This window comes from Notolabrus celidotus, chromosome 15 (assembly GCF_009762535.1).
Source record: "Notolabrus celidotus isolate fNotCel1 chromosome 15, fNotCel1.pri, whole genome shotgun sequence".
In the NCBI taxonomy this organism is placed as follows: domain Eukaryota; kingdom Metazoa; phylum Chordata; class Actinopteri; order Labriformes; family Labridae; genus Notolabrus; species Notolabrus celidotus.
In genome coordinates, this window is record NC_048286.1 from 18198945 (window position 1) to 18225614 (window position 26670).

General features: G+C 40.4%; 1 protein-coding gene across 1 annotated transcript; it reads right to left on the reverse strand.

Moving 5' to 3' along the window:
• Positions 1-1321: 1321 nt before the first annotated feature.
• LOC117827055 (collagen alpha-5(IV) chain-like) lies at positions 1322-26645 on the reverse strand. The gene is made up of 52 exons (XM_034703513.1): positions 26377-26645; positions 24256-24309; positions 21545-21634; positions 21361-21405; positions 21132-21176; positions 20979-21041; positions 20743-20796; positions 20567-20593; positions 19793-19861; positions 19566-19628; positions 19423-19458; positions 18856-18900; positions 18237-18314; positions 17017-17070; positions 16806-16871; positions 15921-15965; positions 15794-15847; positions 15653-15694; positions 15359-15443; positions 15196-15231; positions 14869-15036; positions 13042-13131; positions 12766-12849; positions 12577-12647; positions 12297-12485; positions 12022-12193; positions 11788-11877; positions 11569-11676; positions 11313-11407; positions 10608-10758; positions 10301-10411; positions 9919-10083; positions 9458-9544; positions 9163-9303; positions 8835-8933; positions 8616-8711; positions 8357-8496; positions 8068-8194; positions 7891-7971; positions 7685-7783; positions 7496-7543; positions 6728-6910; positions 6376-6503; positions 5963-6035; positions 5602-5676; positions 5027-5152; positions 4740-4835; positions 4321-4530; positions 4052-4229; positions 2409-2523; positions 2144-2316; positions 1322-1602 (listed from the first exon to the last, which is right to left on the reverse strand). Exons 1-52 carry the CDS (start codon positions 26470-26472, stop codon positions 1491-1493), a joined length of 5028 nt encoding a protein of 1675 aa, XP_034559404.1. The 5' UTR covers positions 26473-26645; the 3' UTR covers positions 1322-1490.
• Positions 26646-26670: the final 25 nt, after the last annotated feature.

The following is a 26670-nucleotide window of genomic DNA, read 5'->3' on the forward strand; positions in this document are numbered from 1 at the left end:
ATTTCATTTCAGGAAGGTCACGTAACAGACCGACAGCATTTAAACATCTTAGCCTAAACCTTTAAGGACTTAAATGTGTGTTCAAAATTAGAATTTAAAGTACTAACAAAAGGAAATGTGTGGATTGCCTCAAAGCCTTAAAAGTTGATTTTTAACATTAGTCCCACTTTTGACAAGGCAAATGGCTAATCACAGTTTGTGGTGTTGGTCGTCGCACTGTCCTGCTCTACTCTGGGAATCTGTGTTCAGCTCTTGAGTGACCCAGCACTTGGTACTTTGGTCATTATTGTGGTGATGTTAATTGTTGATGATGATAATGGAAGGCCTTAAATGGTTTGGTTGCTTCATTGTAGATGTTCTTTATTTTATTAAAAAAAAAAATAAAAAAAAGAAATTCCTTACTTTTGTGCCTCGCCTTTACACTACTTGGCAGTACCTGCACCCAAATTGACTTGAAGCACTTTGTTACTCTTACTCTTGTTTCCTCTTGTCTAGATCTTTTCTTGTGTTGTTCTTGTTCTTGTATGTACGTCGCTTTGGATAAAAGCGTCTGCTAAATGACATTGTAACACTGTCGGGGTGGTCACTGGGGTCGCTACCAAGCGGCAACCTCTGGTCTCAAACTATGAAGCCCATGTGGAAGTGTTATAAACTGCAATTCATCGAGAATCGGCATGAGGCTGGCTGCAGAAACACCGGAAACCACATACACACCCATTCAAAAAAGACACCCTTTGCAGCATTAATAAACATGTTTACAGCCTGGTTCAAAAAAACGGATTGGTCCCACATAGCTAATTTCTCTATTGGCACACACTGTATGGGGGGTGAATTTTTTTTCTAACGCGGCGATTCAGGAGATATTAAGATTACGAGTTTTTGCCCAAATAAGGACATGGCTGACTTGACTCCCGGTCGGGAACACATAACTGTTGGCTAGGAGGCTCCGCCTCTTTACGTCACACTATGCCTGGTTGAGTTCCGCCTTTCCAATATGACTGCCGCCATTAATTTGCTTCAAAACAGCGCTCAGGAACAGATGGATGACATCACGGATACTACGTCCATATTTTAAACAGCTGGTTGCTACTTAGCAATCTTAAATCAGCTTTAATTAGCCAGTATTGTTAAAAAAACATGACAACATACAAAAATACACATGGGCTAAAGTCCTTCATGACAAGTAATAAGGCTTAAATCTATTGATACAATAAATACCCTGTTTGTACAATACAGCCTGAGATACAGATATAAGGGTTCACCACATTTCCCATCAATTACAGAACATATTATAATCACTGCAAATAGAAATGACGAGCAATTTGAAAAGTGACAAAGTCAGTTTATTCAGAGCAAAGACTCAAACACAGGTCTGCAACACATTAACATCCATTTATTAGATATGAGAACTACACACTACTAAAATGTTAATCTCACATTTACCACATATTCATACTTCAAATCAGATTGAAAAAGACAAAACTTGTTTTTTAAAAACTGTCCCCACGTCCATTATTATCCTGCAACGGTTTCCTGCAGACTCGGCATCTGCTGATTACACTGTGTAGAGAAGGTCCTTTTACTGTCCGAGAAACAGGTTTACTGAAGGAGACAGTCACACACACACACATACACACACACACACACACACACACACACACACACACACACGACCAACCTGTTAGAAATGTAATTATAGGGGCGCTCGGGTAGATCACCTGGTAGAGCACAAACCATTTAAGGCCGAGCTCTTATCGCGCCACTGAATTCAATTCCATACCAGGTCCTTTGCTGTGTGGCAGCCTCTCTCTCCTCTGACTTTCCTGTCCATTACCAGCTGTTACTTTTTAATGAAGGCAAAAAATTCCCCCAAGATAATCTTTAGAAGAGGAAATGTAATTTTAAATCCTAGAGTTGTGGATTTACGCTAAATTACTCTGTAAAATGTTTATTACAAGCCAGGTACCAATTTACGCACACACCCTCCTAAAACAGAAAATAATACTGTTTCTCAGGAGGTTGGAAAAGCCTTTTTAATCATCAAATATTATCTAGGTTATTCTTGTATACAAAACCCTGAAAACAACATGATTTAAACTGGAAGAATGTCTCAACAAGCATTACACAGAAGGCAGCTGTTTACCTGAACATGTTGTTGGGGTCCACGGAGGCCAGCCAGTAGCTATATGAATCTGGGTAGTAGTTACATGTCCCTCTGCCGTGACACTCGATGAAGGGCACTTGGTGGAAACTTTCCAGACATGAGCCGGGAGACACCAGGGGCTGGGAGGAGCCCTCTGCTCCTGCACCTGTTTGCTAAAGTAGATGAAAGTCAAAGAAAGTTATTTATATGGAAATAGCTTATATGACCAGTCAACATTTCGAGGAGGGAAAAATGATTTCTTTACCATGACGAATGAGTATCCCATCCACAGGGACTCCCAGCCTCGAGGGCATGCAGGTATCTGCGTTGTCTGGCTATGCACGGCTATGACATTGGAGGTGATTTCACACACTGAGCACCTAAACAACACATGCACACAGTTACTTGTATCAGTATTGTCAAACGTCATGGTAAAATTTCAGTTCCATTTCATTTCATTTCATGATGATCAAACTAAATAAGACCAATCCTCTTATTGTAAAATCAGAATATTGCTATATTGTGTATTGCTTTAGAAATACTAGAGTTGTGCCTGGCTCTGAATTGTATCAGTTGGTTCAGGGTTGGTTGTTTATTAAGACGCGCTCAGTAATCTGCTTTCATTACAGTTCAGAGCAACTTCAGTCAAACTGTCATATTAGCCCATAAGTTTCATGTTCTAAAAAGGTGTTCTGGCTATGCTAAACACCTGCTTCTTGCAGTTTTTTAAGTGAGGGCAGATTTTTTTAAACCGTTTTTTTTCCCTTAGCTATTTTCTTTTTTTTGTTAAAGTTATATTTTTGCCTTTATTTGATAGCACAGCTGAAGAGAGACAGGAAATGTGGGGAGTAGAGAGTGGGGGAAAACATGCAAGACATGGTCGACCAACCAGGAATCGAACCTACAACCCCTGCAAGAAGGACTGTAGCCTCTGCATATGGGGCACTTAGACCACTAAGCCACCAGTGCCCTGATACAGCCTGAGCTATTTTCTGGCCATATTTGGCTTTATTAGATAGAACATCGGAAAAAACACAGGAAATGTGGGGGATTGAGAGTGGGGGAATAAGGTTGGGGCTGGAAGTTGAACCAGTAACCGCTGCAAAATGGTCTCAAGCTTCTGTATGGAGCGCACACCCTTACCACTTATTCCATTAAAAAAAAACTGGATAAAGTGTTTTAGCCAGCTGGTATACAAAAGGTAATAATAGCTGGACTTACAGCAAAGATAGTCCTTACAAGAAGCATGGGGAGGCATTGATTTCCCCCCCTCCAGCTTTTTCAGTTGGTAGAGCAGGTGCCCCATGTACAGAGGCTACAGTCCTCATCACAGTGATCAATTTCCAATCTTGACATGATTTTCACATGTCATCCCCCACATTTTCAGTCACTCTCTCAAAAACTGTCCCATCAAGCCGGGGCTAAAAGCCATAAAAATAATCTTCTAAAACAGTATTTTTAAACCCCTAAACTGGTTTTAATTCCCTGGTTAGTTTGTTTTAGAGGGATGGAGATTTGTGTGAAGATTTGGTAAAAAACCTCATGAATGAAGAAGACTCAAGAAATCCTGACCTAAAAAACAGGCTGAGCATTGACAACGGACTACTAGCAGCAGCACAGCTTTTTGACCCTGTTCTTTCTCTAAAGTAGAAAAGTGTTGGGGAAATGCCGATCTTTAACTGGCAAATGCTGCCCTCAATGTTTTTATCAGTTCTTACAGGATGGCTATTAGTTCATGAATAAAAGGGTTCTCTAAATAAAAATAAAAGTCTAAAAGTCTAAATTGCAGACACCAAATCTGTAAGCTGACTTGAGGTCATCTGGACTGATTATTCAGATCATCTTATTTTAGAGGCAGTTCTTAAATATACACAACTTCTGAGTATCTGTGCGTATGAGCTCCTCCACCTGCTGATGTAGGAGGCCAGCGTGTCCCCTGTAATGGAAACCATGTTTGCCGGCATTGCCTTGTCAGTGGACAACCAGTAGGAGTAGTCGTTACGGGAGGCGTAGCGGCAGTTTGTTTCGGTGTCACAGAACATGAAGGGCATGGTGGAGAAACGAGGGAGACAGCTTCCTGAGGTACCTGGGAGACAGTTTTAAGAAAAATGTATATAATGTCTCAGGGAAACACACAGGTAAAGAATCTCCCGATGATTGTGTTTCCACGCTCTTACCGAGGTCTTGACCGTGAGCTCTATCATTGCCTTTGATGAAGAGGAAGGAGTAACCGGTGTAGATGAGGGTGCTGCCAAGAGGACAGTCGGGTATCCGTGTAGTCTGGCTGTGTCTCGCTATCAGGAAGCTGTCAACATAGCCTAGAGCAGCTTTCCCTGGTAACCCTGGACGACCCTTGTGGCCTGTGTTTCCAGGCGGTCCTTCCAAACCTGGAGAGGTAACACAACATAAATAAAAGACAAACACTATTATTAAGAACCATCACTTTTCCCACTATGTGCCCACTTTCTATCTTAGGACTTTTTTGCCATAGCAGAAACCATATCCTCCTCAATGTAAGGACACATAGAAAATAATTTTTATCATCATCTCACTTGGACACTTGAAGTCACCTCCCCACACACAAACATGCACACACCTGTTGTCCCAGCCCTTCCTTTGTCTCCTTTGTGGCCTGTAAATCCTGGTGGGCCAGCTGGGGTGGCGCCACGTTGTCCTTTAATGCCAAGCTGGCCTGTTGTAGAAAGTTTTAGTGTCATTATAGGTGCTCAGAAAACCAGCTTGATAAAAGTGACATCATTTTAGAATACTACACAACATATCTCCCAACAGTTATCAGCTCTCATTATGTGGTTTTAACAAGCATGCTACAAATGATATTTTTTCTGCAAACAGACATCACATTACATCACTAAGATTTTGAACCTGGTATGCCTGGTGGTCCTGATGGTCCAGGGCTCCCTTGGGTTCCTTTATTTCCAGAGTCACCAGGGAAGCCAGGATTTCCTCGTTCAGGTATCACATCAACATATGAAGGGTCACCTTTGAGGCCTAAAGGGGTCGAGCAAAAACTATCAGACAGATCTAGCCTGAAATGTATTAAACATACAGTATGGGCTATGGCAAATTTTCAGATTTTTAAAAAAAGTTATTCTTTGGGCATTTTTGCCTTTATTGGATATGAATATGGACAGAGACAGGAAATGTTGGGAGTAGAGAGTGGGGGAAGACATACAGGAAATGGTTGAGGCTGGGAGTTGAACCAGCAACCACTGCAATGAGGACAATAGCCTCTGAATATGGGGCATGCGCTTAAACAGCTTGGCTGATGACGCCCTGATTTTCTGAATTTTTTATAATAGCAAAATCCAGTAATGTGTACATCCAGTGTTAAACTGATGATCTAATGCTACTCATAAAGGATGCACAGATGGACTCGATTTTGAAAATGTTACAGGCTCATAATTCTAATTATTATCAATGACAGATTCTTGCCGCACCAGGTCGTCCAGGGAAACCTTTCACCCCAGGTGGACCAGGTGGGCCTTGGATGTATCCAGGCTCTCCTTTGTAACCTAAAACACAAAGGTGATATGTAAATCATAAGGGACTTAGCTTTTGTTTTCATCACATTCAAAACTCACATCCTATAAGGGATCAAAGCAGAAAAAGTAAAATCAATCCTCATATATCTCAGTGTCTCTCGCCCTTTTATTCTCCGTCCTGTTTTTTTTCACCTCAGGTGCAGGAACATAAATCAATCTTGGACTATTACTCTTCTGTGGTGACACATCTGCCTTTGTCTGGGGAAAGTCAAAGTGAAATCTTCATCTATCGGCTGAAGTTGAAATGATAGATTACCAGGGGGGCCTTGGAATCCAAGAGGACCAGGATCACCTCTTGGTCCCGGGCCTCCAGGTCTGCCAGCTACACCCTGGGAATGCAAAAGAAAACAAAGGAAGGTCAAAGATGGACTTAAGAAGATGCAGTGTCTTTTTGAAGACTCAGCATTAGAGGTTTTTCTGTGATCAAACTGCTGCACAGTTTTAAAAGTAATTTATCTTGTGAATCTGTTCAATTAAATCATGCTAAAAACATTTTCAATGAGACTCAGTGTATCATATATTTTACTGAAATATGTTGCGTGAAGAGAAAATCATGGTTAAATTAGAAGGCTTAGATGCTGAAAGTTCGAAATGAATCTCAACCTTCTGTTTGATTTCTTTATTTTTTTAAGGATTACTAAAGGGAGATATTCAGTGGGATTCACTTACATGGGGTCCTGGAGGGCCTGGATCTCCTGTGGGTCCACCATAGCCTGGGCCCCCTGTACTACCAGGGTTCCCTCTTTCTCCTTTCAGCCCCGACACTGTGGGCCCCGGAGGACCAGGTGGGCCATAGCCTACATATAATGTAAGGAGGACAGACATGGATCAATTTATCTATATTAAAGCACATATATGATAACTTAAGAATTGTTCAGGACTTTGAATATGTGTTCCATCATATGTAATTATATAATAATAGTAAGTCTGTGGTCTGATCCAGGTCCACTTTTAAAAAAGGGCATGTGAGCCTCTTAAGTCCAGTCCATTAGTAGTGGTACCATCCTGAGTGCATCCTCACCTGAACTACCAGGTGTGCCAGGATAGCCAGGGCTTCCTTTTGACCCAGGAACACAAAGGCCCTCTCTTCCTGGTAGTCCTCTTGGGCCAGGGACCCCGGGGAGACCTCGACTTCCGCTGGCTCCTGGTGGTCCAGCTGGTGATGTACCAGTAAAACCGGGGGGACCAGGGTCTCCTGGAGGACCTACAGGAGAAGAGAAACACTCTCCAAATATAAGATTTTGTGCACAGCAGAAGACGATGACATCAGTTATTTGATTGGTAACTTTTGATTTGGTAATAAGAAGGATGCAAATATTGAATTTAACCCAAGAAGGTGCAAGTTTACCATTCACTGACTTGCTTGAAAGGTTATTATTATTTTTGGTTTATGTAGCCACCCATTAAACACGTTTAACTTATGAAACAGGTAAATCAGAGTGCCTATATGGGCATAATGTATCAATTGAACTCTTCAGTCTAATCTATCATTAAACTGATGGTATGGGTTGTGTATTGCTTCAATACCTGGTGAGTACAACAAAACAATTTAGTAGAAACTGGTTGATTACCCATACCATTATTCGGATGTTAGTCAAAGACTGTTTTTCTAGACTTTTCTCTGGTGTGATGTTGAAATGTCTCTGGCAAGACATATGCCTTTGGGGCTGACGCAACTTCTCTGAAAATGCCAAAGATCACCATATCTTTTTCTTTTTAAAAATAAGGAAATCTGTCAAAAGTCAATTTGTAAAAATCTTAAATATGATAATATTTACCTGAGACTCACCTTGGTCACCTGTTGCGCCACGCTTGCCAGGTGTTCCTCCTATTGGGGCTGCAGGGAAGAGATCATGAATAGATGAGTTTGGTCTTCAGCCATGACTTTAAAGGTACAATATAACACATAAAGTTGTGTCAGACAGATTTTACACAAGCTCTCAAAGCCATCCAAACTTTAAAGCAGAATTCTTCTTACTACTCTCTCCCTTTTGCCCTGGTGGTCCAGGGATCCCATCTCGGCCCTGGTCGCCTTTTGGACCTGCATAACTACCAACACCTGGCGCACCTGGGTTACCTGAGGGAAACAGATATTACAAAAGTAAGGCATGGGTTAAAATTAAAATCAAGTACATGATAAAAGAAAAAAGTAAAGTTTTTTAAAGGACTATTTTAAGTGAGTACCTGGTGGTCCATAAGGTCCTGTGAGTCCTTTGATACCTGGAGGTCCATCTGAACCTTTAGGCCCTTGGTAGCCTGGTGGACCTGGAACAGCAGGGTGCAGGGTGGAGAATGTTACAGTATAAACAAAATGAACAGCAAATCATGAGCTGCTTTATTTCAGTGATGTGTTATTGTTACCAGGCTGTCCCACAGGTCCCTGGTTTCCTTTGGCTCCACGGTCTCCTGATGAAGCTGAAGGTCCAACTAAACCAGGTTCACCTTTCTGACCCTTCAAGGAATAAGGGTGAGTATATACTGGTTCACCCTGAGGATAGGAAGAAGAATAAAGAGGAAAGCAAACAGAAAATGGCCTTTGTTTAAATCAATGCATACTGAATTTTCCATATCTGTTCATGTGTTAGTAGTCTACTGGACTATGGTCTTGTCTGACTTTGCTACACAGACTTTTGATGAATGTCATCCATACTTTTTGTCCCCGGGGTCCAGGCGGTCCAGATCCATGATAGCTTGGTTCTCCATTTACTCCTTTGGGACCACTTGGACCTGTTGCACCATGGGGACCAGTCGTTCCAGGGAATCCCTGCTCTCCTTTTATTCCTTTTGTGCCTGCAAAAGTTAAACCAAAAAGAAACTTGGGGCCAAAAAGACATTAAATATGCAGAACATTTACTTTTGTGTTATAATATCTGAGTGTCTATGGCCTTAAAGCAAACTTTGGTTCTCACCAGGATGCCCTCTGAACCCTGGGTCTCCGGTGGATCCAGCAGGTCCTGGACTTCCATCTGAAGCTGTTCTATCAATGCCTGGATCACCTGGGGGACCTGGGCATAGAAAATTATACAGCGCATAGAAAAAGTTTCAAAAATGTCAAGTATAGTGATAATTAGAATGTGAACCCCATCATAAAGAAATCTCTTTTTTCAAATTTGATAACATTTTCAGACCTCTTTGTCCAGGGCTGCCAGGTGCTCCCCCTTTGCCTCTCTGCCCCAGTGATCCCTTTCTTCCAGGGTCTCCATAAACACCAGGTAGACCAGGTTGACCTGAAAAAGTGGAGCTAAAATATTACAACTGTTTCATTAGCTAGCTAGCTGTCAGTACTGTAGTGAGAGTTGCAAAGGGAGCATTCATGACGTCAAATTCACTGCACTTGGAAATGTCCCAAAGTATCCCAGAAGAGTTATTTGTGGTTTGAGATTCATTTTAGAAATAGTTCCAAATTTGTTGTCAAGCATTATGAAATGCGGCTGAAGAATTTACAGCAAAGCTTACCCGGATCACCAGGGTCCCCTGGGGGTCCGAGTTGATCTGATGGTAGTGGTGATTCAGGGCCCCGGAGACCTTTGGGACCTGGGTCTCCATTCATGCCTGGGGGACCTGGGAATCCTTTGGTTCCATCTGGACCAGGATACCCTGTAAATAGTGATGGAGAGTAATAACACAGCTATAACTGTAAATTGCAAACAGTTTACAGCTCCAGTGAAAACCAACAGAAAGCATCAAGAATGTGGAAATTGTAAATATCTGAATAATTAATGAAAGTGACGATTTTGTATTCCTGTGTTACCTCTTTGGCCAGGTGGTCCTGGGGTTCCAGGTAATCCAACAAGTCCATGTCCTGGTATTCCATCTAGTCCAGGGTCTCCTCTTGGTCCTAACAAAGTCCAAGTGTAACAATTAGAGGCAAAATCTAAATGTTTTCACATGTATTAATGTAATGTCTGCACTTTTTTATTTTTTTTTTATTTTCTATGTTGTGTTTTTAGGGCAGCTGAAGAGAGACAGGAAACGTGGGGAGTAGAGAGCGGGGGAACTCTGCGACGTGGACATTTTAACATTGTTATATCAGGATTCCTCCTTATTTTTGAAATGCACTTTTTGTATAAAAAAATAATTAAAAGTCAATAGTTAGAAACTTTAAAATTGTGAAAAAGTTGGAACCTTTAATTTTCATTCTTGATGTGCTGAGAAATCCTTATGATTGTTATAGTAATGTTGTTTTGGCCTGTAAGAGCTTCAATGCATTACCTGGTTTACCAGGCAGACCACTTTGTCCTTTTATCCCTTTGTGTCCAGGAAGCCCATGTTGACCTGGCAGTGATGGCCCGATGAGTCCTGGCTCCCCAGGGGCACCAGGACGACCAAACCCTGGCAAACCTGCGTCTCCCTTATGACCAGGCAGGCCGGTAGGTCCTGAAAGAGTAGAGAGATGGAAACAATGATAGTAGGGGGTAGATTAGAGAGGGCTGTTTTTTCCTTTGTGAAGAATAGTTGAAATTTGTTGAACTGTGTTGAATTACGGGAAAGATAATATTTGACATTTCAGTTTCTTTTGTTGTTCATCTCTGCTTTGTTTTGTCCCTGTGGACTTGACAGTAAAGGACAGCCTAAGACTTCAGTATGCATTGACCTGGAAGTCCTCGATAACCATCTGGTCCTGGTTGTCCCCTTGGTCCTGGTTCACCTTTACAAGAGTCTTTATCTCCAGGTACTCCAGGGGGGCCTATGACTCCTTTATTCCCTGTATGCAGAATAAAATAAAGCAGTTAATGGCTGAACATAGATTAGTGCAAGTTTGTATGCATAAATGCACACAACACAAATGTGTGAGTGGATATTTGTGTGCATATGTGAGTTTGTGTGTTGGTGTGAGCTATACATCAGTCACTTTATATGTATTTTTGTACATCTACAAGCAACAGATTCATGTATTGGACCTTTTTGTCCCACTAATCCTGGATTGCCATCTGACCCTGGGTTCCCAGGCTGGCCAGAGGGGCCAGGATCTCCTGTAGGCCCATGACCCCCATCCATTCCTGGAAGCCCTGGGGGTCCAGGAGGTCCAGGGTATCCAGGGCCACCATCACCCTGGTAATCACAAATATACAGCATATTATAGAATTTATTTTTCTATATTTCATGTCTCAGCATGCCAGCACTATGATATTGTGCTGTAGGTTTTAGACTTTTCACAATCAGTAGGAGCTGTCTGTGGTACTGAAGCTGCTACCTGCTCCTGCAAAGGATCCTTAAAACTAGAACTCGATTCACTTCCTTTTACTGGTGAACTTTCATGTTTGTTTGTTTTTCTGCTAAAAGAGCTTCAAAAACATAACAAGTGATCTTTTAAACGTTCCTTTTTTGCAGGGCATATCCCATTGGCTCATGTTTTATTGTTTGACATTACGGATGTGTGTTGAATTGCTTTCTTGGAAAAAGGTAGCTAAGAGCATTTTGCACATTAGATAAGAAGCTCTGCAGGTCAGTCAGCTTAGCATTGCACATAATTTGAAAATAGGCAACAACAAAAATCCTGGGACCGTCCAAAATGAAAAGAATAATCTTCCATGCGTTTCAGAGATTATATATATATATTTTGAATTGATGATTATACACTAAATAGATTTTCTTTTTTCTCTGACCGTTGGTCCTGGAGGACCAGGAAGACCTGGTTGACCTTGCCGACCAGGCAAACCCCTAACTTGAAGACCTTCAGGACCTGGCTGCCCCTTGTCACCTGAACGACACACACAGACATGAAACATTGTTACACTTTTAGTTGTTTCACATCCATATAGTTGATCAAAACTGCACAATAATGTATTGATAATACAAAAAATGAGAATCTTCAGGCTGTTATCTAAAGGGTATACATTTGTTTTTAAATTTGTGGATTACCTTTTGGCCCATGGTTCCCAGGCAGTCCAGGACGTGAAACATCACCTCTTTCTCCTTTCTGCCCTTGAAACCCTGGTCTTCCAGGGAAACCTGGCACTCCTTCATTACCTGTATGAAAGATGCTTCAATCATCTTCTTTTACATGTTAACGGATGTATGATATATCATCAATCAATCCATCTATTTATTTCAATCAATACATCATACAGCCATGCTTACCTGGGCTCCCTGGTATGCCAGGTCGGCCTTTGAATCCAGGAGGTCCAGGCAGTCCTTTGACGTGTCTGTGGTTTGACTCCCCTTTCTGGCCTGCCAATAAATAAAGTAAAAAGAGATACATTATTGATGAGTGTCAGGCTTTCAGTTGGTCTTCTGGCTTGTATATGTTAGTCTTTGTCAAATTATACATAGATAAATATACATATATATATATATATACATATATATATCTACCAGGAATTCCAGGTTGCCCTGGAAGGCCAGGAATCCCAGGATCTCCCTTATTTCCTGGAAATCCTGCAGGCCCATACCCCCCTGGCCCTGGGTCACCAAGTGATCCTGGTCTGCCAACAGACCCTGGTGGACCTGGGAAACCAGGGTCTCCATCCGCCCCTTGGTAGGGATACTACAAAGACATACCACTTGCTCAAACAATCAGGAAAATTAGTTTTTAAGTTGGATAACTGAAGAAGTTTATTGCACAAATGCTAGGTTCAAATCCCTCTCACTCTATCCCCTGGAGGTCCTTGATCGCCTTTGCGACCAGGCAGACCAGGAAACCCGGGAATGCCATCTGGACCAGGTCTGCCTTGGTGTCCTGGGTCTCCTGTTTCTCCCTTAATCCCTGGGATGCTGTAGGAAGATGAGTCCCCCTTCTGTCCAGGGGAACCTGGATATCCAGTTCCTCCAGTAGGTCCCTTCAGCAAAGAAAGATTTAAGTTTTAGTAAAAAGAAAACAAAATACGCATAAAACATTAACAGTGTTCTTTTCTGAACAGGCTTTCTTACTGGTAATCCAGGTGAGCCTCTTGGTCCTGGGAAGCCTGGATCACCTTTAGCTCCTGGTCCTTGATTAGTACCTGAGTGAGTGTAAGTAAGTAAGTATATATAAGCCAATTCAAATAACTTGTTTAAGCACAAGTATTACATGTAAAACTGAATTTAGTTGTAGGGCAGAGTTGCAGAAAGTGTTTTTACCAGGGCTGCCAGGTGGACCGCGGGGACCAGGTGGTCCACGGGTTCCTGATGTGGAACAATCGTAACAAGGCTCCCCCTTCTCTCCTGCACAGAACCATGGGAATATCATTAAGTATCTGAAATGTATTGCACAATGCTACGCTACTCTGAACTTTTGAATTTTAACCTCTCTAAAGCAGACTGTTCCATGAATGTAATGTAGCGGATCTGAAACATGTCAAACCATTGAAACAAGTTAAATAGCAAAACAGTATTCACATAAAACAGGTTTCCTACCTTTCATTCCAAACACCCCGTCATATCCAGGGTGTCCAGGCAGTCCCCTCCCTCCCCTTATTCCTGGGACACCCTTGATGACTCTGTTAGCTACAAGAAAAAGTAACAAAAATGTCCATCAGTCTACTATTTATGTTTTTCCAATATTTTCAGTCTTATAGCAATATTTTTTTAGCATTAATGCAACTTTTTGACACAAGAGAATTTGCCTCAAACAGTGACAGCTTTGTGTTCGTGCCATTTTTTCCATTTAATAAAGTTAACTCTTTTGTACATTTTTAAAGGAACTGCATACATTCTTATGAGTTACAAAAGATGTCAAACTATTTACATTTCACAGCATTTCAGTGTTTTTTGGTCAAGTGTTCTCTATAGAAAAGATAAGATTAAATTAAAACCACAAGCAGATAAGAGTGGACCCTCGCACAAAGACCGCCTGATGTATGCCACCGCCTGATGTACGCCACCGCCTGATGTACGCCACCGCCTGATGTGCTGCAGGTGTTGCTGTGCTGCACTTTAAGAGGCCTAGGCTGAAACTGTGAGCATACTCGTGCAGTTATCAGCATAGTGTACATTGCAGTACTGCCAGTCACCAGTAGGTGTTGCTGTGTCTTTAATTATGTTCTGAAGGATTGACTATCACAGGTCTTTATAGAAAGAGTTGTGAACACAAGCATGTTAAAAACATGTTCTGAGAGTAAATACCACTTGTGTCCAATAGGTGGTGCTATTCATATTGGCATAATGTTTATGTAGATGAGTTAGGGCTGGGACCATGATGACATTTGCAAAATTTGGAAGAGATTGGGTATTGTATGTAAATATCAGTACCATGTATGGTACGTGGGTGGCGCTATGGCTGTAGTAGATAAATGAACCCATAGATGTGTTGAGGGATGGACCCTGATCATGTGTATGCAATTTGAAACAGATTGATCACTGTATGAGGGAGCTATACTGTAAGTATTTCCTCTTTCATGGTGAGACATCAAGTTTGAAGAGTCGCCAGAGACACATCCTTCAACGACAGGTCACAGTCTGACCTGTGATGCTCATGAATGTGTGAACGCCGTTTCTGAGCACATTGGAAAAAGAAATATTCAAAACAGAAGAACAATTTCATCATAAAATAAGATATGTGACTCCCTGTTGCCAGTAGGGGGCCCTATAAAATATAGGTTAATATTTGCATACAGACGCGTCAAGCATGGGACGGAAATCATACATGTTAGGGTTGGTCCTGATCTAACATTATATGTAAGAGATATTAAGGTTTTAATATCCTAAAAGATTTGGCACAGTGCCAAAAACAGTGAAAAACCTGAATAGCTCAAATTTCTGCGCTTCCTGAACATAAGAGCCCCAAGATATATAAATGGGATAAATTTGGGACACATTTTGGTGAGTTTTGGGCCACGTTGAGGCATGCAAATTTGGCTTTGAAGTGGTGGAAGAATCCTAGCGATCCTTAGGGATACAATAGGGCCTCGCCGTCACTGCGTGTCAATGCTCGGACCCTAATAATCCACAAAGGGACCATTTAAAAAGACCTCATATAAAGAAACTCTTTTCTAGTGACTGCCTCAGCTTCACAAGCTTACTTTGACATTATAGAGGTCTATAGAATAAAAGCGCTCAAAAGAAAAGGTTTACAAAACAAACATTGCTTTCATCAATGCAAGATAATTGTGAAGTTAATCAGCATTACAGTTAGCTACAGCAACAACAATTGTAATTGATTCAGTATTTATAGATGTACTGAACTTGTAGTTGTCAAAGTGTTTGGATAAAGAAACTTGTTCGAGGAAAATCATTTGCACTCACTTCTGTCTTCAGGAGGTCCAGGTGGACCACGATCCCCAGGAGGCCCTTCGTTACCAGGATCTCCTTCCAGACCTGGAAGCCCGGTATAATGACCCCCTGGCTCCCCATGGTCTCCTTTTGGGCCAGGAAAACCCTGTGGTCCTGGCACATAACTCCCGGATGCCTGGCCTGAAAAACGTAAGGTAAGGAAGAGACTGTGAAGAAAAGATTTAGGTAACATGAAACTTTTAAAACCTTACCATTTAAATTCAACTTAGTTCTAAAAAGTTGGAGTTATTGATAAATAGAGATATAAATAATATGATTAATAATTTATTGACAGCAGACCTGGAGGCCCATCGGGTCCGGGAAACCCCACACCACCTGAAAAATAAATGTAACTTCTGTAGGAAAACAAAATTCTGCTCTGGCTTTGTCCTTTGTCTATATTCTAACTTTTAGTCAGTCTGTTTATTATACATAGTTATTATACATTGTTACATTCACTTACCTTGAGGCCCAGGGAACCCAGACCGGCCTTGAGGGCCAGGATCTCCAGGGTAGCCCTTTTGAGGCTCAGTCAAAGGCCCATGTACCTATAAACAAATCCCCAAGATGCATTAACACGACAAGACTACATTTCTCAACATCATTCTCTTGTAAGTTTATGTTTCAAAAATGAATTACAATGGTTATAACACCACTTTGGCATAGTGGATGTCTAGATGGGTTAGTATGATACTGAAAATAGCTTGGAGAAACTGACAAATACCAGAAGAATTCAGGAAGTAAAAATAACACTCACTTCTCCAGGTGGACCGGGGGGACCTCTGTTTCCACTTTCACCCTAAATATAACAGTGTACAATCAAAGAATGATGAAACAGAACAAAGCCTACCAATTCATCAGAGGACTGTGTTTGTTTTGACACTGACAGATCACTGACCGTCCATCCTGGTGCCCCTGGATATCCTGGATCACCTCTGCTGCCAGGGTTTCCCTAAAGAAAACTATATTGTATTCAAAGGCATATAATCTATACAATCACACAATGACTGTACACAGTGCAATACCTGAAACCCAGGTTGTCCAGGGTCACCATCCTTCCCTGGCTTTCCCTGTAAGGATAAAAAGAAAGCTATGGTTAGCCACTTTGCATACATAAGTTCTCAGTTATATTTTAGTGGATTTCTGACCCTTAAAAATACAGATACATCAATATCAACCAATGTAATGGGCTATGTTCTTCATACTGAAAAGATATGCAAGCATTTAAAATTGCCCTTTAAAAAAAGATTTGACTTCAGAAAAAAACAGAGTCATGGTAAAATGTTTTATATGTATGGAGCTACACTTTTTATTTTCTACAGAGGAAATTGTTACAGATTGAAAGTGTTGCATAAAACCAAGCATCAAGTTAAAATACATCAATGAGAAAAGAGTATAATGACTACCCTGAAGTGCAATAACCAAGCACATTATTCAAAAAGCTATTGACACCAAAACGAATCTAAGGCAATAACCTCCAGCCACACACAACTGAGGGCATAAATTACAAAACAAAACAAACAGTCCCACTTGGAAAAATCCAACAGAGAAAGCCTACATAAATCAAATCACTTTTCTAACCATCTGTCTATCCTCCAAGAGTTGCCTTGTGATAGACAAATGAATAGTTGTCTTCCCCTTTTTCTCTCCTTACTTTCCCATCACTGTTTAATGACAAATCACAGTGAGTTTGAAGTTGCATTGGTGCCCTCTGCTGATTATTCCCATTACTCAGCTATTACCTATTCCCAGACTGGTGGTCCTTTAATTAAAAAATAAAAAGATGGAATGTTGTGTTCATAAGAAGAGAAAATATGGTGCTGCAGTCAAAAAATAACAAATCATATGCACAATCAGATGACAGTCTCAGGAGTGAGAATGAATGGAAAAAATGACATGAATTATCTTACATCAGAACCTTCTGGTCCTCTGTCTCCCTTTGCTCCTTTGGACTGGAAGCCATAACCAGGGTCTCCCTGAGAGATGGTTGAAACAAAGAAAGGAAGATTTGGAGAATTAAATCTTGAAAAATGTAATTCATTATAAAAAGTGTAACATGTGATGCCATATAGATCGAATTACTGTATTGAATATGAACAATTATAAAAAAAAAAGACTTACTATTTCACCCTTGCAACCCTTTTCTCCAATATCTCCTTTCAGACCTTTTTCACCCTGAGTGAGAAATGAAAGTAAAGCTCTGTCAGACAACCCTTGTTTAAATGGTCTGAACTCTTGTTCATGTCAGCAGGAGAGCATTGTTTTTGTTTGGCATCCAGGCTCCAACCTCATCATGGCAGTCATATTTTTACATTACATGTATAATTTGAAGAGTGATGAGATAATATCTTAAAGCCCCTATAGCCGGAGCCTGCAGGTGCATGCTGGGTTGGTGCTGGGTAAGAAAATTTGATCCCAGCACTTACTCATGGTAGAGTTTGCAGTGACAGAGCAGAGGCAAAGACCAGACACCCTGCAGCTTAAGTAGACCACCAACTTGGCATGATGTGTTTGTTAGTGCTTGTGATGATGTGTGTGTGAAGTGTGAAATCAGTGCAGCTCAATTTGTTTGCCTGAACTAGTTTGCAGGCTTTTTCTCTATTTGCGTTTTTGTAGCTGCAATGAGAACAGCTGCCTGTAAGTATGTAGCTCCAACTTTTTGATCCCAAAGACCAAGACCAGGATATTTTAACAACTGGCACTTTCACCATAACATTTGCAGGCATAACATAAACAAATAGATTGGATGCATGCTTGTATTTTTGATAACCTTCTGATCTTTATTTGTTGTCCATGTATGCACAAGATACTTAACTCGAATGAACTCACTATAATTAAAAGGAGCTTTTTCTGTAACTGATACTGAACTCTCTCTCTCTCTCTCTCTCTCTCTCTCTCTCTCTCTCTCTCTCTCTCTCTCTCTCTCTCTCTCTCTCTCTCTCTCTCTCTCTTGTCCTCCTTCCATCAATGAATAGAGATCAGCATATTCTTTCCAGCCAGTATTTTAAACTGTGACTGAAAAGCAGAAGTGTGAAAGCCTGCTGTTTAGTCAGCCAGTGAAACATTTTGGGAAACAGCTAGAGCTTGTGAAATATTGCACCATTGGGCTCATGTTTAATTTTGATGTGTGAAAATCCAAAAACGGTGTGAGACATGTTGCCTCCTGTGCACTGTCTGTCTCTGTCTATTTCTCTCTCTTTCATGGGCACACACTGACAGAGACACACACAAACACACAGATGATCAACCAAAATAATTATGAGTTTATACAAAATGTTGAGGCATAATTATTGTTTCCTTTTTTGACAGGAAAAACAGGAATAAATAAAAGCCTACTGTACCTTTAACAACCGAATCTCAGAGAAAAACTCTTTGATCCGGCCTGGTGGACCCGGTGGGCCTACTGGTCCTGATCTACCCTGCATAAAAACAAATTGAGAACATTTTCAAAAATATATAAGACATGAGTTTCTGTTACAGAATGATAAAAGGTAAAAACACAAGGATTCAAAGGTGCGCTATCAATGCAACATTGACATCTTTTTTTTTTTTATAAAAGCCCCTATTAGAGATTTAGAAATAGGTTGAAACTAAAACTGGTTGCTCTTTATGTCCTACAAAAGCAAACAAAAGCATAAGACCGATGATTTCTATATTGTGTGTTTTGCCAAAAGCCGGTTTGAGGGGATAAGTGTTGGGCAAGACAATTGACCGCAAACTGCAGACACAGCCTTTCTAGACGTTTTCTACAGCAAATATTCACAATGAGACACATCTGACTGTTAAAGGAAGCAATATATTTTTGTCAGGAAATACTACTTTGGCATGTAAAGGACAGGATTACATTTACATCTTTGCCACAGGGTGCACCAAAATCAACAGAAACCAAAAGTTCCTCTCAGCAGCTTTGAAATGTTACCTTATTATTATTATTGTTACTGTGTGTTTAAAAAGATGTACCTTTGGCCCCTGAGTTCCTGGGACACCGCCAATCCCTTCTTGACCCTGGAGAATGGGAAAGAATTTGTAACGTGTTAGTATAATCAGGTCTCACCTGTCTTTCTCAAAACATACTGCATGTTCCGGATTTTTCCCATGCTTTGTTTGCAGTCAGTTTCCTACTTTTATCATTCTTGTTTCTGACAACTCACACTGAAAACTGGAGAATGTTATGTTTTTCCTCTTGTACACTGCATCCTATCACCGCAGTTCCTTCCTGTCTAGAGGAGTTTCACACCAAACATCATGAGAAGATGTGTAAACTACTCCTCAAAATACTGCTCCTTAAAATAAGCCCCAAAAGGCAAACCAAGGGAAGTTACTTGAAGATCTGCAAGGCAATGCTGTCACTTTCCTAGGTAGTGTAAAAACTGCCAAGTATGAAAGTTTAAACCAGGCAAAAAAAGCTAGCATCCTGCTACATTGATCTCTCTTTCTACCACTTTGACACAGAAAATACAAAAACTCATTGCAATGTATGCAATGTTTCACATTCATACACAAATTTCAAGGTAAAATTAGTATTACCTTAGACCCCAAAGCCCCTGGGTTGCCAGGAAACCCCTGTTTATAAAGAATGCATGGAGTTATAACAAGCATCACACAGCAACTTTCTAAGCATAAGCATACTATATTTACTCTGCGCAAGGACACAAAAAAACTCTACTTACAGCAGAGCCCCGCGGTCCAGGGTTGCCAGGTGTTCCATACTCTCCACGGTCACCCAGATCCCCCTGAGATACAAATTTCCTCTTACTGTAAATCTACTTAAATGTGGAAGTGAATTCTAATGTGGTCCGACTTTTTGTGTCTCTACTTCATGGAAAGTATCTATAACTGAAATGGAAGATTTTGTACAAAGTAAAATGTATCAGTAATTATATCATGTCATGGTTACCGGGTGTCCCTCCCTCCCAGGTGGCCCAGGTGGCCCTTGTTGTGTGTTCAATGACACCCTGGATTCACCCTGTGAAACAAAAGAAGTATGTTTATTTTCAGTTTTAGTTGTTAAAAGTTCTGATAAGGTTAAAATAACTGATAACTAAAGGAATGAAGCAGCACTGAGTGGAAGTCGTTATACTCAGAATGTAATATTCACAGCTGCAATATAGTCACACTATTTCACAGGCTCTGTATTAGGCTTCATAACTCATCTTTATGCTCCTGTGTACTCGACATGCATGCATGTGCTCAGAATTTCAATGAACATATTCAATTTTCCTAAGGGTTGTTTCTGTAAATGATTGCATAAACCTCACTTCTCATTTATAAAACTATCAACAAGAAGTAGAATTCCCTTCCAACAGGCTTTGCCCTCTAAAGGGAATTTCTTCATTCTTACATCAGATTTGGGAGTGGGCACAGTTCTTGTTGCACATTAAAAAAAAAAAAGAGAGACAGACTGTACAGAAGGAGAGACACACTCAAATAAAAAAGTTCTAAACAAGTTATAGGTCTCACATGGACTAGGTACAAAATTAGCTCTGGGAGCTCGGGGAGGCTGAGAGGACACCTGCTACTGCTGTGCCATGTTATTTCTTGTACTTGATGCATCAGGATGAAGCTAATAAACTTAAAGGCAGTAATTGTAGAGCAGCTCTGTAGATTCACTCTTTCACTGAAGCTACAGAAACAACTGAGCCTGTGTGGTGGCACAGCATCCCTTTATTACCTTAGGTCCAGGCAGACCTGGTTGACCCTGCAAAGTAGAGATGAGCAAATTTCAAACATGTTTCTTTATGGCTGTAAGGACAATATTTAACATAAAAGAGATATAACACAAATGAAAACACTGAGTTTTATTACAATATTATATAAAAAAAAACGTGTTTAGATTTTGTGCCTTACTGGATTTCCATCAGTACCAAAGTCTCCAGGAGTACCAGGAAGTCCAACTTCTCCCTGAAGGAATAAAAAGTGTTACAAAAATACAGAACTACATAACGTTTATTTTATGGTAGATAGAAGTGTGACTGAAAAGCTCTCTACTCAGACATCTTTTTACTTTCATGTAGGAGATTAGAGATAACTCTAACATGGATGTTATTCCACCATACAGTTTTTGATTTGTATCATTCTCTTACGTCCGTTCCGTTGCAGCCTGAGGCCCCTTGGGGTCCTGGAGGCCCTTGTAAACCTGGGACACCCTGAAAGACATTATCAACAGACATTCTTGATCTACACTGTATGCACTCATTCAGGATAACGAAAATGAATCAGAGAGTACAACATCTTACCGGTAAACCATGAGACCCAGCAAAACCTTCTTTACCCTCAGGTCCCTAAATTCACAGAATCAAAACAAGTGAACTTTTACATGCCTGCAGGGGCCACAGAGTGTTTACAAGACTGCCGCAATGTTTGCAATCTTTCTATACACATACATATACATATTGTACACAAGTCATTTGAAGCATGAATACACATAAACACCAAAAGAGACGTTGGAAAGCAAAGTTATGTTACCTGATCGCCTTTTGGCCCCACAGGTCCTTCAGGCCCAGTGTTGCCCTGTCACAAAAATGAAATCCATAATTAATCTACATAAGAAAAATGTGTCACAGTCAGCACATTATTATAGTGAATCCTGTCGTCTGACATCAGTGCTAAAGTTTGGGGCATGCAGACTATAAAGAAAAAGGAGTTCTACCTTTGGTCCCATAGGCCCAGCATGACCATTTAACCCTGGACGACCCAGCATCCCAAGGACACCTCTCTCACCTGGAGTACCTTTCTCTCCCTGTGAATGAGCATATGTTTAGTGTATTTGCAGATGAGAGAGAGGCAGAGGCAGAGGTATAGAAAAGAGAAAAGGGGGGCTGGCAGACCTCTTAAAACAGTAAGGAGATGTGATTATTTTTCTTCATCGGGAAATGTCAGCAATATAAAAATAAAGATCTGTGTTGTTTAAAGATTCACAAAGTTTATTGGATGTTTATTGAAATGCCGCTGCACATTTAAGTACAACCATAACAATATTGTTTAACCAATAACTCCCCTCCTGCTGAATAAGACTGCATGTCATCAATAAGAGCCATTGTCTATAAAGTTTGCATGTATTCACAAACATTTTCTAGATCCTGTATTAAAACACCTATCAGTGGGTGAGTGACATGAAGTCATACTAATATTTACCTCCATGTACCTAAAACAGTAGAATGCAAAGAGGCAAAATGAGTAAATGTTGATCTGTTTACAACTGGTTAAGTAAAGCAAGTTTGACTCTTTTTGAACCAAGGATGGCCTTAATGATTACATTTTGCATATCACTGTCTTACACTGGTCAATAAAACTATCAATTGAATCTGTATAGGATTCTTTTCTGACCTATGCTGACCTGTGTTAGACTGAAGAGGTTTCATCTCTTGAGAATCACTGATTCAAAATAAAGCAGCTGGTCTCTCTTCACAAGGTACATTAGGGTTTCAGAGACAGACCCAGTACTGAAAAAATAAAAATCATGAGCTATTTCAGCTCTGCACCTGATCTGACTTTTTAAAAAAAACCTGTGACACTGGACTTAAAAATGTTACATTTATCATTTGGTAACCTGATGTGACACAGTTAAAGCATGTTTAAATATTCAAAATAAAGATAGCTGAGTTCCATGTAGCTGTTTCTGTTTTGGAGTCCTGCTGATGGGTATTCATGCTTACTGTCACACTATCATGACTTACCGAGAGATTGAAAAAAGTGCAAGGATAAATGCTATAAGCCAGCTGTTCAGTGATTTTTAAACTTTAAAACGCTCTTCTATGAAACTGTTATAGTATCTTCATTTAGCAGACACTTTCGTCCAAAGTGACATTCATCTGAGAAAGGACAGCACAAGCAAAGATCTAGACAGAAAGGAACAACATGGGTACATGCAGCAAACTACTGTAGGTCCTATCAGAAACAGGTGTTGACATGCAGCGTTAGAGGCAATGCAAAGGGTGTATAAAAGCAGGAGATTGTTTGTATTGTTTATATCATCATCACCAGCATCAGTAACAACATAATCATCATCTTCATGAAACCTCAACATCATCATCATCATCAGTGCTATCGCCACAAATCGCTGAGTCTAAAACTTTCTCAGAAGTAGACAGGGACCCGGTGGGTCAAATGTAATCAGGTAACTCATTCCACCACAGGGAACTGCAGAGGAGAAGGGTGTAACATTAGTGCATAGGTGTAAATGAAAGAGCTGGATCTTCAGCTTTTTCATAAAGGTAGAAAGGGACTCTGCATATTGAACAGAGTTGGGTAATTCATTCAACCACAGGGGGACAACAGAGAAGCAGTCTGGCAAGTGATTCAAGGTTCTGTTGATATGAGAGCACCAGGTGTGTTTTATTGGCAGAGCGTAGCAGGGGAGAGAGAGTGCAGACCTGGATGAGGGATTCCAGGTAGGAAGGAGCCACTTTTGTTGCTGTTCTGTAAGCAAAAAGTAGGGCTTTTAATTTGATGGGAGCTACAACTGGAACCCCACGGAATGACATGAACAGGGGAGTAACACGTTCTGTTTTGGGTTGGTTGTAGATCAGATGTGCTGCTGAATTCTGGATTATCTGCAGAGGTTTAAATATGCACGCAGGGACGCCTGCCAGTAAGGAGTTGAAGTAGTCAATGCATGATATTATAAGAGCTTGTACCAGGAACTGTGTAGTATGCTTTGTCAGCTAGGGTCTGATCTTTCTGATGTTGTACAGGGCAAATCGGCATGACCGAGCAACTAAGGTCACATGAACCACATGAACCCATAATACCTTAAAGTTCAGCTGGTCATTGATTATGACACCAAGGTTCTGGGCAGGCTTAAGGGGCATACGTTTTTTTGATCCAAGCTGGATAAAAACCTTCTTCATATTATTGGATGTTGAATAGATATATTTAGGTTAACAAATGACATGCCAAAGGACTTCTTGTGAAGACTGAGAACAATAAGATACACAAAAAGTCCTAATAGTTTAGTCCATTGATTGAATAAATTATAGCCAGCACAACAGCTACCCCAAGTGAAGCCAAAACTTTTGGAGCTCCCCCTGGTGACTGGCTGCTGTAGATGTCTCAAAGCCTGCCTCCTCAGTTTTAACAGATGGGACATGAATGAAACTCAAAAATCAAAATGCATGTCAAATACATTTACATACATTAAATTGCAGTTAGTTCTTATCATGCTTTTTTAAGAAAAAGATTGACAGCTCTCTTGACAAATGCGGGCCCCTGCAGTGTTCTTTACAGGCAGAGTAGAGGAGGAGGAACAGTAGGAGAACACACTCATGCTATTTTCAAAATAAGGTGTTCCAGAACTGTCAGAGTCTGAATTACTTCATAGTAAACAATGTATTTTTCACAGAGAGTAAATTCTTCACTCACCCTGCTGCCTTTCACTCCATCACATTGGCATCTTGATTTTCCATTGCACACACACTGAAAAAAAATGAACATTGTTTCTTATATAGTGAAAATATATAGATGCAAAGAAAACATGCAGTCAAAAGGGGTCATGTTCCATTACGGGACAAAAAATACCTCTTATAATTATTAGACCTTTATTTTACCAGGTAAAAATGTTTGAGAACCAGTTCTCATTTACAAACATGACCTGACCATGAGGTGCCAACAGGAACACATAAACACACATAGACATATAAACATAAAATGGAACAAAAGTGAACAAGTAACAAGCAATGTTTGCGTGGTGTAAAAAAGTATGTGTGTATGAAAGTATGCATGTAAGTAACGTCCGAAGTGATTGGCAGGAGCAACAGTCAACTAAAATCTCTTTAAGTTTTAGCTTGAAGGTTGTGAGAGGAGACAAAGTTGAAAGTTTGAGGGTGTTTTGTAAGTTATTCCAGTCGTTAGCTGCTGCAAAACGAAAGGAATTACGCCCGAAAACAGTAGAAGTACCGGGGATGATGAATTCATTGGACCTAGTGCAATATGATGCTTGGGTGATGTGAAGAAGAGATAATGCTGTAAACTGATTTAATTACATTTAACCACGAAGCATTTAGCTGAAACTGTAAACAAAACTTGTTAGTTGTGAACATGAACAAGTTCCAGTGAGTTCCACCTCATACACTGGGAGCACACTCACTAAAGGCAATCCACTGATTTCAGTGATCCAAATTGTACACAATAAATTGCTGCTTTCACAAACAGGGTGTTGATCAATAAACTGTTATTTCACAGGAGGGGAGAAAGTTTACTTTGGAGGGATTTGTGGAGGATTTATGGAAGCAATTTGACAAAACAACATCTATAATTCTCCAGTGCTAAGAGCTAATGCCTCCTGTGTCTCTGTTCAACACAGTGGCCTTTAATTTGAGGCCTGTAAACATCACTGAGTGAAAGGTTAATTGATGCCAACACAGTAAAAAGGTGGGAAAAAATCATAAGATGCTCATAGTGGGAAGTCTTTAGACTGGATTAGACCAGCAGTAGGCTTTCATCACCTGATATAATGAACCGTTATCAGTTTGCGGAAGGTAATTTCAGATGCATTACATTTCAAATTCAACAAACATTCGTTGTAATTTGTCCATTTAAGAAAAAATGGGGAATATGGGACTGGTATTATTATAATGTGTCTTGAAAGTCGATGCTTTAGCTGAGGCCATTTTACTGATGGAATGCATGAAATTAATTATATTTCATTACCTTTTTTCTGCTTAGGAAGAAGAGCTTTTTTCCATGGTTATAACAGTAGCAGAAGTGTAACAGAATTTGTGCTGCACAAAGCTGATACCACCTTCATCAATTTACATATTACAACTTCCTTTCTCAGCCTAATAATTTACAACACTATTTATGGGAATAAAGCAGGTTGTAACTTAGTAATTAATTTCACTGCAAGCCTTTCGACAGCTTGTTTTCCCTTATATATCCTGTCCCTTCCTAATGACCTACTATAAAAAAGGCCCACCAACATAGCCCACTGAAGGATATTGTACACAACATGAACAAACAGACTGAAAAAAACGTGCATCTCATCAGGATACAAGATGTTTGCAGATAAGCATAGACACCACAGTCACAAACAGAACGCAGGGTTGTATATCAAAGTTGAGGCTGCGAGGTTTAAGGAATGAATGGTGCTAACGCTATATGCAACAGGAAACACACTGTTATAGAAGGACACTTTTCTCCTATAAACAGCGATTCAGTGCGAGAGTTTCAGGTCAAGTTGTACAAAATAATAATAAGATATTAAGCGTAACTGCTGCATCTTACCATTGCAAGCTGAAACAGCTGTTATACATGATTTACCAAGTCTTACTTGCCTTATCAACTGACCCTGTTTCTGCTGTCAAATAAGCAACCGTTTGATCCTTAAAAAGCTGCAAATAAGGCTTTTACAGTGCAATTACAAAATAAGAGCATGAAAGAAATAGGAATAAGCAAAACCGGCAGATACAGGCTGTTGGCTAAAAGGAATCTGATATTTTTACTGCACAATGCTATATCAGGGAGGACAAAAAAGAAATACCTTACATTTTTGGCCCCAGTGCCCATCAGCATCAGAGCAAAGAGTATCAAAAGAACTACAGACACAGGCTTTCCCATGGCTCTTCCTTCCTTCAGGTGCATCAAAAGCTCAGGAGTTACATGTCTTTTTCAGCATCCTCCGCAACAACCTGCCTTCACATTACATCAATCCACTGCTGCACTGTGAGGGATACTGGGTCATGGCTTCAGTTAAATTAAAGCTTTCTATCTGTGTGCAAGAGCCCGGATAGATAGGACAGCCCAGAGAAGTTATTTAGTTTGACCCTGAAGAGGGAGGGG